The sequence below is a fragment of the Danio rerio genome, chromosome 11 (genome assembly GCF_052040795.2).
Source record: "Danio rerio strain M-AB ecotype USA chromosome 11, GRCz13ab, whole genome shotgun sequence".
Classification (NCBI taxonomy): domain Eukaryota; kingdom Metazoa; phylum Chordata; class Actinopteri; order Cypriniformes; family Danionidae; genus Danio; species Danio rerio.
Window position 1 is genome coordinate 41,969,513 of NC_141031.1, and position 12,706 is coordinate 41,982,218.

Genomic DNA, 12,706 nt, shown 5'->3' on the forward strand with positions numbered 1-12,706 from the left:
TTTTTTTTTTTTTCAACAATCTTCAGAATATCTTGTTTTGGGTTCAACAGTAGAAAGCAATTCATAAACATTTGGAACCACTTGGGTATGATTACATACTGTATTGAGGGAATGTTCATTTTTGGGTTAGCTATCCCTTTTAGACAATATATACGTTTTTCTGTATCATGTTATCATACATTCTACATTCAAACGACTTATTTAATATGAGCTGAAACAACAATTCTTGAGTTTTTTGTGGGGACAACTTAATTGTTTCATGTTTAATTCACTTAAATTTGTAAAAACAAATAATTTTACCTAATTATTTCATGTTGTCCCAACACAAATCGATTGTAGAACCCAGCATTTATCATACATTCTAACTTTATCATTTACATTTAATTGGGAATTTTTACATTTTAACATTGTTTTAAGATGTTCGTTTTGGTTTTATTTAAGGACTTGATGCAAATATTCATGTTTTCTTGTCGGATTTCAGATTTAAACCCAAGAGTTTAACCTAACTTAGATCTTCCTCGTATTTTTCTCTATGCGTTCAGTTTTAAAATGACAACAAAACATTATCATTTTCAATTCATTCCACTCAAGAGTTCATTTTGCAATGTTTACCATCCAAGTTTTCTAACTTAAAATTAGCGTGGCCCGAGCGTTCTTCATATATCCTAAACACTATCTTTAGTTGACAGCACATAATAACAGTTATTCAAGAAAAGGCACTAGAGCTGCTGCTGAAAAGGGCAAACAATGCAAGTTTGTAGGAGGCTGTCTGTACATACAGAAGTCACTATCGGAGCAGATGACCTCAGACTGAGGAGGGGGACAGTGGAATCAGATGGTCCCGTCACCCTTTGTGGGCCGAGGGTTATAGATTCCAGCAGCAGCAGTACAGTAACTGAGTGCAGCCTTTGTCTACTAGCTAGAGACCAACTGATATTCCAAAAAAACTGTTATTAAACTGAAAGTGGCAGTTGGGGTTGTGCAAAGGTTTTTCTTGATAAAGTAGTTCCTTTATGAAGTGACAATTACACTATTACAGCAGCGCTGTGGCAAATGCTTTTTAACAGATCACACAGCAGTTATGAATATTATTAATGGCACCCTTGAAAAGAATTAGATGTTCTGCGATGGCATTTTAGGTTTTGCAAAGACTTTGCAAAGATTTTTTGTCATAAAGATCAATTTTGGGCTTTGTATGATGGCTAGGTTGTTTTTTAAGATTCAAACATGTAATTTTATACTTAAAAATACGACTTATAAGATTTATGGAACCTCTTCATTCAACAAAAGGTTTTAAAGGTGAAGATACTTTTTTCTTTGATTCAAATGTTCTTTATACTAAGAAGAACAGGTTCTTTTTAGTGCTTTTAACTGAAATGTTCTTTGAGGAACCCAAAATGGTTCTCCTGTGAAACCACTGCCAAAAAACGTCAGAATTATTAGCCCCCCTTTGAATTTTTGTTTTCTTTTTTAAATATTTCCTAAACGATGTTTAACAGAGCAAGGAAATTTTTACAGTATGTCTGATAATATTTTTTCTTCTGGAAAAAGTTTTATTTGTTTTATTTTGGCTAGAATTAAAGCAGTTTTGAATTTTTTAGGAACCATTTTAATGTCAAACTTATTAGCCCTTTTAAGCTATAATTTTATTTGAAAGTCTACAGAACAAACCATCGTTATACAATAACTTGCCTAATTACCCTAACCTGCCTAGTTAACCTAATTAGCCTAGTTACACTTTAAGCTGTATAGAAGTGTCTTGAAAAATATCTATTTTACTGTCATCATGGCAAAGATAAAATAAATCGGTTATTAGAAATGAGTTATTAAAACTATTATGTTTACAAATCTGTAAAAAAAAAATCTGCTCTCTATTAAACAGAAATTGGGAAAAAAATAAACAGGGGGGCTAATAATTCAGACGGGGCTAATAATTCTAACTTCAACTGTATATACATATAAATAAATATATATATATATATATATATATATATATATATATATATATATATATATATATATATATATATATATATATATATATATATATATATATATATATAGGGGCGTAGGGTGGCACAGTTGGTAGCATGATCGCCTCTCAGCAAGAGGGTCGCTGGTGTGAGCCTCGACTGGGTCAGTTGGCATTTCTGTGTGGAGTTTGCATGTTCTTCCCGTGTTCTTGTGGGTTTCCTCAAGGTGCTCCAGTTTCCCCTACAGTCCAAAGACATGTGCTGTAGGTGAATTGGATAAGCTAAATTGGCCGTAGTGTATGAGTGTGAACGCAAGAGTGTATTGGTGTTTCCCAGTGTTGGGTTGTGGCTGGAAGGGTATCTGCTGTGTAAAATATATGCTGGATTAGTTGGCGATTCGTTCCACTGTGGCGATTCCTGATTAATAAAGGGACTAAGCCGAAAAGAAAACGAATTAATGAATAAATTACACATATATTTTGTGGCATGGTGGCTCAGTGGTTAGCACTGTCCCCGCACAGCAAAAAGGTTGCTAGTTTGAGTCCCAGCTGGACCAGTTGGAATTTCTGTGTGGAGTTTGCATGTTCTGTGTGTGTGTGTGTGAATGAGTATCTATGGGTGTTTCCCAATACTTGGTTGTGGCTGGAAGGGCATCCACTGCAGAAAACATATGCTGGAATAGTTGGCAGTTCACTCCACTGTGGTGACCTCTGAAATAGAGACTAAGCCGAGGGAAAATGATTGAATAAATATACAGTTGAAGTCAGAATTATTATCCCCTTTGTATTTTTTTTTATTTTTTTTATATTTCTCAAATGATGTTTAACAGAGCAAGGAAATGTTCACAGTATGTCTGATAATATTCTTTCTTCTGGAGAAAGTCTTATTTGTTTTATTTCAGCTAGAATAAAGGCAGTTGTACATTAAAAAAAACATTTTAAAGTCAATATTATTAGCCCCTTCAAGATATATTTGTTTTCGATAGTCTATAGAACAAACCATCATTATACAATAACTTGCCTAATTACCCTAACCTGCCTAGTTAATCTAGTTAAATGTCACTTTAAGCTGTATAGAAGCGTCTTGAAAAATATCTAGTCAAATAGTATTTACTGTTATCATGGCAAAGATAAAATAAATCAGTTATTAGAGATGAGTTATTAAAACTATTATGTTTAGAAATCTGTTGAAAAAAATCTGTTCACCAGTAAACAAAATTAGGGGAGAAAATAAACAGGAGAGCTAATAGTTTTGACTTTAACTCTATGTAGTTTTAAAATAAGTATTTTTGACAGATCTTAAGATCAGCACATTAGATTATATGTTATTTAAAGCACCTTTAGATACTTTATGGAACTTTAAGGAAGTTCCCCAGTGACGTTGTTGTAGGAACCATTTTGGTTCAATTTAGTTTCCATCAGTCAATCAAATCTGTAACAACTGAAATCTAGTCTGCAGCCCACTAGTAGATTCTTTAAGGAGATTTTTGTGGAGTTTTGTGGATTTAAGAAGTTCTTGGTAGGACTAAAAATTGACAATGATGCTATAAGAACTAAAATCTAAAAATTCCATCATCCTGTGGCTTTTTTTGTTGTTGTTTGCACTTGGAACGTTTAAATTAACTGATCCGTCAGCCAGTTAGATAATATATAGAAAAACCTGACATTTCACTGTATCACTTACATTTTTCTATAACATAACATTAAAAAATCTTAAACATTAGAATGAAAAATTCTTTTTACAATGTAAATTCTGTCAAAGCAGCTTAACATAGATGAGGAAGTCTAGTAAATGACTAAGGGAAAAATTAAACATGCTAGACTTTCTGCGTGCGGTGTTGCAGGCACGGTATCGATTGTCGTGAACTATGCCACATTACACAAGAAGAACGATTGAATCTTGTGTCACGACGCCCATTTATCATTTACTAATCCCCACGACACCTTACGTCAATGAAATTGTTCCGACATCTGACAAATTCGTGTCACCTGACTGAATCTTAACTTTACTCGAAAGTTCACTAGAACGTCTTTAAATAATGCAGTCCTCAGAGCCCCAGTAGATGCTTAAGACATTCTAAAATCCAAGTGACACCAATGGAAGATTTTTGTTTCCATTTGTAATCTTTCATTTTAAATGTGATCACTGGTGGATCTTCCTTCAGCAGTGACATGTACAGTACACTGATCTGAAATGAACTCAACTGAACAGTGACAATAAGACTAAACTAAACTGAAGAAGTGTTCATTTACTGGAACTACACCAGCATTCTGCACTACTCTCCTGCCTGCTTGAATATGTTCGAAATATCTCGGCACTCTTTTTTTCATCTACCAGTGGTGTAAAGTACTTAAGTAAATGGACTTTGTTACTTTACTTAAGTATTTTTGGGCTACTTTTTATTTGTACTGAGTATTAAAATTTAAGCAACTTTTACTCTTTACTTGACTACATTTTTGATTGAATATACTCTTTACTCTACATTTGAACGGGCGCTTATTGTTACTCGTTACATTGTGATTGTGCGCAACAAGTCGGCATCTTTATCAACCACGAGTAATTTGTTGGGTGGACGAGGCGATATAGGTACTGTATGCTATTTATGAGCTAAATCACCTGAACGTGAATTAGCAGCTTGCCTAATACCATAGATATATACATTAGATGTCGCCTGGCCTATTGTTGTCTATTGGACGGAACGCGTCAATAGCGCCGCCATCTTGCTACAGGGTAGCGCTCATTTCAAATGAATGCGGGACCAAGGTACAGTGGAGGACTGTGGCCATCCAAAGCCAGAGATATACACATATACACATATATCTATGATTGGGAGTTTTCCTGGATGTTAGTATGTAATTTTTTTTTCTAATTACAAAAATTATAATTTTACATCACTTTTCTACATTGATGGATCAGTGAGCGCACAGGCATTCCAGACAAAAAGCTTGTGTTTGTGTGTACAGAAATGTACTATTCACCCTCCCTGTTAAATTTAATATAATCCGTGTCCTGAAACACAGCTCCTCTCCTGCTTTCACTTCTCATACGGAGAGAGCGATTTGTTTGTGAATGAATCCCCCGAACGACTCTTTCACTAACGTTAGCCAACAATAATACAAGCTTCTGGCAGCGCAGCATCTCGTAGTCATATTTCTTTTGCATTGTTTGCTGATTTTATTCAACAAAACTAGCATAAGCTGAGTGTTTAGTGTGAGTTGGAGCTGCTTTGCCGTATGGTGAATGCAGTAAGAGCCTGTTTTATCATCAATAACGTTACCTGATTAGCACAAAAGTTCAGAACATTCAAAAACAGAAAAAAACTTAATATTACCTATGAAATGTTCTGCCTTTGTGCTTTGTTTTCTTTGTTTGCTCGTTACTACACCTGTAGACAGCGCTAATTCTAGCATCTTCAAGTAATAACACTGTCTTGACTAGTGCGATTGAATGACATTTGTCCTGGGAGCACTGTACCAATATGGCGGCGCTATTGACGCATGCTCAGGCTCCCTATGCAATATCTAGTGTATAAATATATGGCCTAATACCAGGTGTTTAATTAGCGACATGGCTGCTACAAATGATGAAGGCACAGTCGGCACATCAAGCAGAGCCAGCACTGATGACCGTCCATGCCCTTATTTGAAAGAAAAGTGTTCATTTGCAGGTATGCAGAATGGCTCTTGCAGGATGTAGTTTAATTTGTTTGCAACGAACCACGAAAATAAGTGCTTTTAAGAATTATCGTCAAACTTGAGAAAACGCATTAAAGTAAGAGTCTATTTAAACTTAATTTAATGTAATTTTAGTGAATTTAATACAGTTACTGATATGGCAAAAACCACTGCGACATGACATGACTATTTGTTATGTATTTTTCTTTGAATTTATATGTAGTTTACTAAGTTGAAAAAACACTGCTCCTCTTTGTTTAATTTTAATACAGAGAAAACATCCTAATCAATTGAAAAACTACTCAAAATAAAAGTATTACCCCCCTTTGAGACTGAGAGGTGAATCACATGAAAGTCAGCTCTGAATTTTTTATTTTTACTACGTTTTTACAACTTTTTTATTTTTTGAAAAATTTTGCCTTTTTGAACATTTGAGTTTGAGACTTTTTGTTCTTTTTATATCTATTTTGTTCTGCCATTTTGAAACATTGAGGTGTTCAATTTAATTTCTGTATTAGGAAATAAAACCTTTCTTGGTGTTCTTTGAGCTACATTCAGTATAAGTAAAATACTTAAGTTCTTTTAAAAATTTAAACTTTAATACTTTTACTCAAGTGTTATTGGAATTGGTGACTTGTAACTTGTAATGTTTACAGTGAGGTATCTGTACTTTTACTCAAGTATGGTTTTCAGGTACTCTTTACACCTCTGTCATCTACTCTTTATTAAGCTGCTTTGACACAACCTACATTATAAAAAGCGCTAAAGCAATAAATAAAAGAAAGAAAATCTTCAAATTCATATGTAAGATATGCTTTAAACATATCTTAAAAATGGCAAATGTTTGTTTATAATCCCTTCAAAGCGGCGATAAAGAGTGTAGTGTGGGGATGTGCATTCTGAACATATCTTTGGTGTTTGCTCCAAACACTGGCCTTTTCTTCTCAACACAACCGCCATTCATCCCATCAAGACAATACGCTGTTATTAAAGCAATGATGCAGAATATAAGACGGCAAACTGTTTTCTCAGAACACGCCACATTTATATTACATCTGCCATTGTTATTAAGAAAGCGCCTCATAACTCTTCAGAAGCGTTGGGTTTTGTCACACACCGCAAATCACAAACAGATGAGGATGTGATGCTGATTGTCATGAAGAAAATAATTGAATTATCCTAAATCCACCATTCATAATTGAATTTTAGGGACGTCTTCTTCTCAGGAATACACAAGAAGCGACTGATTCTGATTAGACGCAAGAAGTCACCACATAATTGACAATGACCGGCGCTAAATGTTGATTAATCGCCATGTAATTGCATTCCACTGGATTTCGGCAGTCTGTGTCTCGGTGAGGTTAGCGTCACATAAGACTCTCATTATAATATGTCAAAACGCACATATTTTAATTTGATCGATTAAACGAGTTGATTAAATCCATCTGCACACAGCAGCCCTTGGAGTTGATTGCATTTTTTTTCAACCTACTAACCTCCTTCAGCCTAACAGTCTTGATTTAATTATTATTTCATATAAAGCTCTTTTTTAATCTGTATATACAACAAACATGAGCATACTTATAAATACTACACTCTTAAAAGTAAAAAAATGATAGAGAACGCATTTCAAATTCAACGTAACCTTTTGTTTGTTTCAGTGGGGAGCTACAAAAAATTAATGGCTTCACTTAAATGTTGCAAATGAATCCGTCTTTTAAAATGTAACTACTATCAGTCGACAATGCACAAAGCATCGGTGAGCAAATCAAGGCAAAGGCAGGAGCAGCTCGATTCAGCATTGAACTCCATTGTGTTATAAATGGGATCACTTATGTTTTTACAGGTTCATTATAAAACATTTAAAATGATACTGCATCCTTAATTAATATGTTTTAAAGCAACGTCTTCTAGTTATTTTTAAATATTAGTAAATAAATCACCCATGGACAATTTAATGTAATACGGTTTGGTATATTTAACTTCACAGCCCTCAATCAAGTTTGATTTTTGCCCTTTTATAGAGTCCTTTAGGGTTTTAGAATGTTCTTCACACTTCAAAAGAAGATGTTTTTAAGAATGTTTCAAAGGGATAGTTCGCCATTAACATTTACTCTATTTACTCACCCTTTCCAAACATTAATCAGTCCGTTTCTTCTGCTGAACACTAAAGGTATTTTGAAGAAAGTTAAAGTTTTTTGGAGTGTACTAAGACAAATAAATATACTGGAAGTCAATGGTTACAGGTTTTCAGCATTCTTTTTCACACTTTAAAAAAATTTGGTTTTAAGAAAGTTTTAAAGGGATAGTTCACCCTAAAATGAACATTTGATCAATATTTACTCTCACCCAAGTGATTCCAAACATTAATGAGACTAAACAAGGTATTTTGAAGAAAGCAGAAAACCTGTAACTGTTGACTTCCATACACTAAAAAAAAGCTGGTTTCCACACAATTCCATCATGTTGTCCCTGTACAAAATCGAGTTAACTAATTGTTTTTACAAATTTAAGTGGATTGAACATGGAAAAATTAAGTTGTCCCCAAAAAAAACATAGGAGTTGTGTTGTTTCAACTCATTTTAAATAAGTTGTTTGAACAAGCAGCAAAAGTTTTTTTGTAAAGTTTATTTATACTGTGGAAGTCAATGGTTACAGGTTTTCAGCATTCTTCTTCACACTTAAAAATGTGGTTTTAAGAATGTTTAAAAGGGATCGTTCACCCAAAAAGGAACATTTAATCACTGTCTACTCACCCTAAAGGGATTCCAAACTTTAATGAGTCTCTTTCTTCTGCTGAACATTAAAGAAGGTATTTTGAAGAAAGCTGAAAATCTGTAACTATTAACTTCTACTGTACAAAAAGGAGTAAACTCAATTCATTCATGTCGTTCCAACATAAATTGAGTAACTTAATTGTTTTTACATATTTAAGTGGATTGAACATGACATCATTAAGTTGTCTTCAAAAAAACATAAAGGTTGTGTTGTTTCAACTCATTTTAAATAAGTAGTTTGAACAAGCAGCAAAAGTATTTTGGTGAGTGTAGTAGGAAAAATAAATGCTATGGAAGTCAATGGTTACAGATTTTCAGCATTCCTCTTTACAGTATAAAAACAAATATGGTTTTAAGAATGTTTTAAAGGGATAGTTTACCCTAAAATGAACATTTATTCACTATTTACTCACCCTCAAGTAATTCCAAACATTGAGTTTCTTTATTCTGCTGAATAAGATATTTTGAAGAAAGCTGAAAACCTGTAACCATTCACTTCCATTGTAAAAAATGCTGGGTAACATTCAATTACTTCATGTTGCTCCAACACAAATTGAGTTAACTTAATTGTGTTTACAAATTTAAGTGGATTGAACATAAAAAAAATGAAGTTGTCCATCCCCAAAAAGTAGGAGTTGTATTATTTCAACTCATTTTAAATACGTAGTTTGAACAAGCAGCAAAAGTATTGTGCAGTGTAGTAGGAAAAACAAATACTATGGAAGTCAATGGTTACAGGTTTTCAGCATTCTTCTTCACACTTTTAAAAAAGATGGTTATAAGAATGTTTTAAATGGATAGTTCACCCTAAAATGAACATTTGATCAATATTTATTCACCCAAAAGTGATTCCAACCATTAATGAGTTTCTTCTGCTGAACACTAAAGAAGGTATTTTGAAGAAAGCTAAAAAAAAAAAAAAACATGTAACCATTGATTTCTACCATAAAAAAGGATCGGTTACACTCAATTCCTTCATGTTGTCTGAACATGATATAATTAAGATGCCCCCCCACCCCAAAGGAATTGTGTTGTTTCAATTCTTTTTAAATTAGAAGTTTGAACAAGCAGCAATTTTGTTGAGTGTATTAGGAAAAATAAATACTATGAAAGTCAATGGTTACAGGTTTTCAGCATTCTTCAAAATATCTTCCTTTATATTTAATAGATGTAAACAACCCATAAGGATTTGAAATAAGTGAAAGGGTCAGTAAATGATGACAACATTTTAATTTTTAAGTGAACTGTTCCCTTAATGTTCTTTGAGGAACCAAAAATTGTTCTTCTGCGCCACAACAAACTCCCTTATATCACTTAAATTAGTTTTAATATCATAATTAAACACGTCATTCCAAAAACATTCTGTTTTTCTTCCGTGGAAAATGAAAGAAGATATTTTAAATGCAATTTTCAATCATTTTCCACAACTTTTTTTGTGCAATGATGTGAAAGTGGAACAAAAAGGACCGTTAAACTCTCTATTATTTTTACCATCTGTCATTTTTGTGTTAACTGGTCTTTAAGGAACCTACAATTGTACAAACATACTACATACTCAACACACTCTCTTGTGGAATCATTATTTTACCAAAATAACTTGAACATCTCAGTTAAAAACAAGTCTGAAATCTTTTTTTTTTATTCTGTGATATTTTTGTGGCAATTTTTCCACAACTTTTTTGTTTTTGTTTTAGCCAGGTGTGCAACGATGAATTAGAGTAAGAAAAACTCTGAACTATCACTTTAACCATCTGTCAGTGCTTAAAAATTTGCTGTACTTCTTACCGTCCAGCGAAAGCAAAGAGTCGAAGATCTTGCACTGCACCTGGCCTGTACTCTGAGATGCACAGGACATCCACAGGCCCTCATACAAGCCCACAGCCATGATGATGGCATCCCCTGCATACGAGGACTGCTTCCACTGGGGTAGCACCGTAGTGGAGATGATCCCAATCCATCCTCCCAATGCCAGAAAGTAGCCCAGAAGCTGAAACCCAGAGTTGGCCATAGTAGCCCTTTCTTTAGTGTTTCTTTTAGTTTGCAATTAGAGTGTAAACACGTCCTCCGGTCAGGAACCAGCCAACTGCGATTCCCTCAACAGCGTGCAAAAGAAATCCACCAAAGTCTGATTCTCGCCAACTCTTCACTCACTCGCTGTATCCTTTTGTAGCTCTCGTTCGAGTCAGTATCTCTCATTTGGAGGCTCCCTGTGGCATTCTGGCTCGAGTCTCCAATGTGAAGGGACCCCACTTTTTTGGGTGGGGAATGTTAGCAGAAGTGTTTGGGGGTGCCGTCAGGATGTGCTTGAGCGCCGCTGTACTGTCCGCATTGCTGTTCTTGTCACACACCAGTGCGTCTGGATGGTGCTCAGAGGGCAGAGCAGCAGGAAAAAAGGAGAATACTTCACAGACCAAGAAAAAAAGCAGAGTAAATCTAATGGGGGCTGGTGGGCGCTCTCTGATTGGTGCGTTCGGGTAGAGAAACGCCTCCTGGAAATAGTGCAGGAGGGACTGATTAAGGCCAGATGTCACTTGTAGAGTTAAAAAGAGAGACGTGTGATGCACCACAAAGCCCTAATTGCATTAACCCCTCTTCAGACCTGAATTGTGGTCCAAGTTTCAGATAAATGGGAGAAGTATTTGTTTTGTTCTTAAGGAAATCAAATAAAAACAATAAAAGTGTCAAATATTTTATTACATTTAATTAATTAATTTAAATAAGTTTATTTATTTATTTATTCAGTTGTTTGTTTGATACTTGTAATTGCTGACTTAGTACACTACCTGACAAAAGTCTTGTCGCCTATGCAAGTTTTGCCTATGCAACAAAAAATATCTTGACTTCTAGTTTATCATTTGGTATCAGAAGTGGCTCATATGAAAGACAAAGACCTCTAGATTACACTTATTTTATGTAAATAAAGCATGATTATGTATTGATTTTTAAAGATTTAATTAGGACAGTAAGGTCTGACTTTGCTTAGACAAAAGTCTTGTCACTTAACAGAAATGCTGCAGTGGAAACAGAATGAATATTGTGTATGACTCTCATGAGCATGGAGGACTGCATCCATACATCTCTGCAATGACTCAAATCACTGATTAATTAAGTCATCTGGAATGGCAAAGAAAGCGTTCCTGCAGGACTCCCAGAGTTCATCAAGATTCTTTGGATTCATCTTCAATGCCTCTTTCATCTTACCCCAGACATGCTCAATAATGTTCATGTCTGGTGACTGGGCTGGCCAATCCTGGAGCACCTTGACTTTTTTTGCTTTCAGGAACTTTAATGTAGAGGCTGAAGTATGAGCAGGAGCGCTATCCTGCTGAAGAATTTGCTCTCTCCTGTGCTTTGTAACGCAATGGGCAGCACAAATGTCTTGATTCCTCAGGCTGTTGATGTTGTCATCCACTCTGCAGATCTCTCACACGCCCCATACTGAATGTAACCAGGGCTTGACATTAAGGCCGTACTCACACTAGGTACAGTTGCCTCGAACCGGGCCAAAGCATGCTTGTTCCCCCTCCCGTCTCCCCCGACGGCCCGCACTCACACCACAATCGGGCCTCGGCACGCTTACGTCATCGCTGCTGCGCTGTTTCAGTGAGAAGCAATGTTACTTAACAGCACAGTGGAGATTTCTCTAGTTATATCGTTTCAGTCGTTTGCTATGTAGTGACATGCAGTCAAATATTTCGCCAAACAGTCCTTAGGGATGCGGTGACACGCAGTCAGATATTTTGCTGAATAGATCCGCCACTTTTGGCGCTCATAATCATAGAGCCCTCGTGCTGCAGGAATGAGGAGGTCTGCTGAAGGTGCAGCTGTCGTGCAGTGAGGGGTTTGTGCCTTTAATAAACTACGGCAGTTTGCGTTCACTGAACAGTAAGAATGAATAATAAATCCATATGAAACAGCCCCTTAAAAGTCACGTCTCGCTTCGAACCAAAGTGAACCCAAACCCCAAGTGAACCGCGCTCAGGCCCACCTCTTCCCACCGGGCCAGGGCCGGCCAAGTGAACCGTGCTTGAGCCCGATTCAGCGCACTCACACTTCTCAAACGATCCGGGAAACGGGCCTGGGCACGGTACGGATGGCATAGTGTGAGTAGGCCCTAACACTCGCCAACCCGCCAAACGCGGGTAGATTTTAGCTTTAGCGGGTTAGACAGACAAACCCATTAGCCACTTTGGCTGGTTGAAAATAATTTTTTAAATTGTAGTTTTCTTAAAAGTGGAGTTCGACAATAAGGATCGCCTAATATGCATGCAAATGTTATCAT

The 12,706-nt window shown here is 35.8% G+C and overlaps 1 protein-coding gene across 7 annotated transcripts in view; it reads right to left on the reverse strand.

Moving 5' to 3' along the window:
• cldn19 (claudin 19) overlaps positions 1–10,792 on the reverse strand; it is a 34,427-nt gene extending 23,635 nt beyond the window's left edge. For 6 of the 7 annotated variants that reach the window (XR_015501952.1, XR_015501954.1, XR_015501953.1 and 3 more), the window contains exon 1: positions 10,210–10,792. Coding sequence is in view for 3 of the 7 variants with exons in the window: in XM_087272371.1 (XP_087128497.1) it covers positions 10,210–10,432 (223 nt within the window). In the remaining 4 variants the exon portion in view is untranslated. 7 annotated transcript variants of the gene reach the window in all.
• Between the last annotated feature and the right edge of the window lie 1,914 nt (positions 10,793–12,706).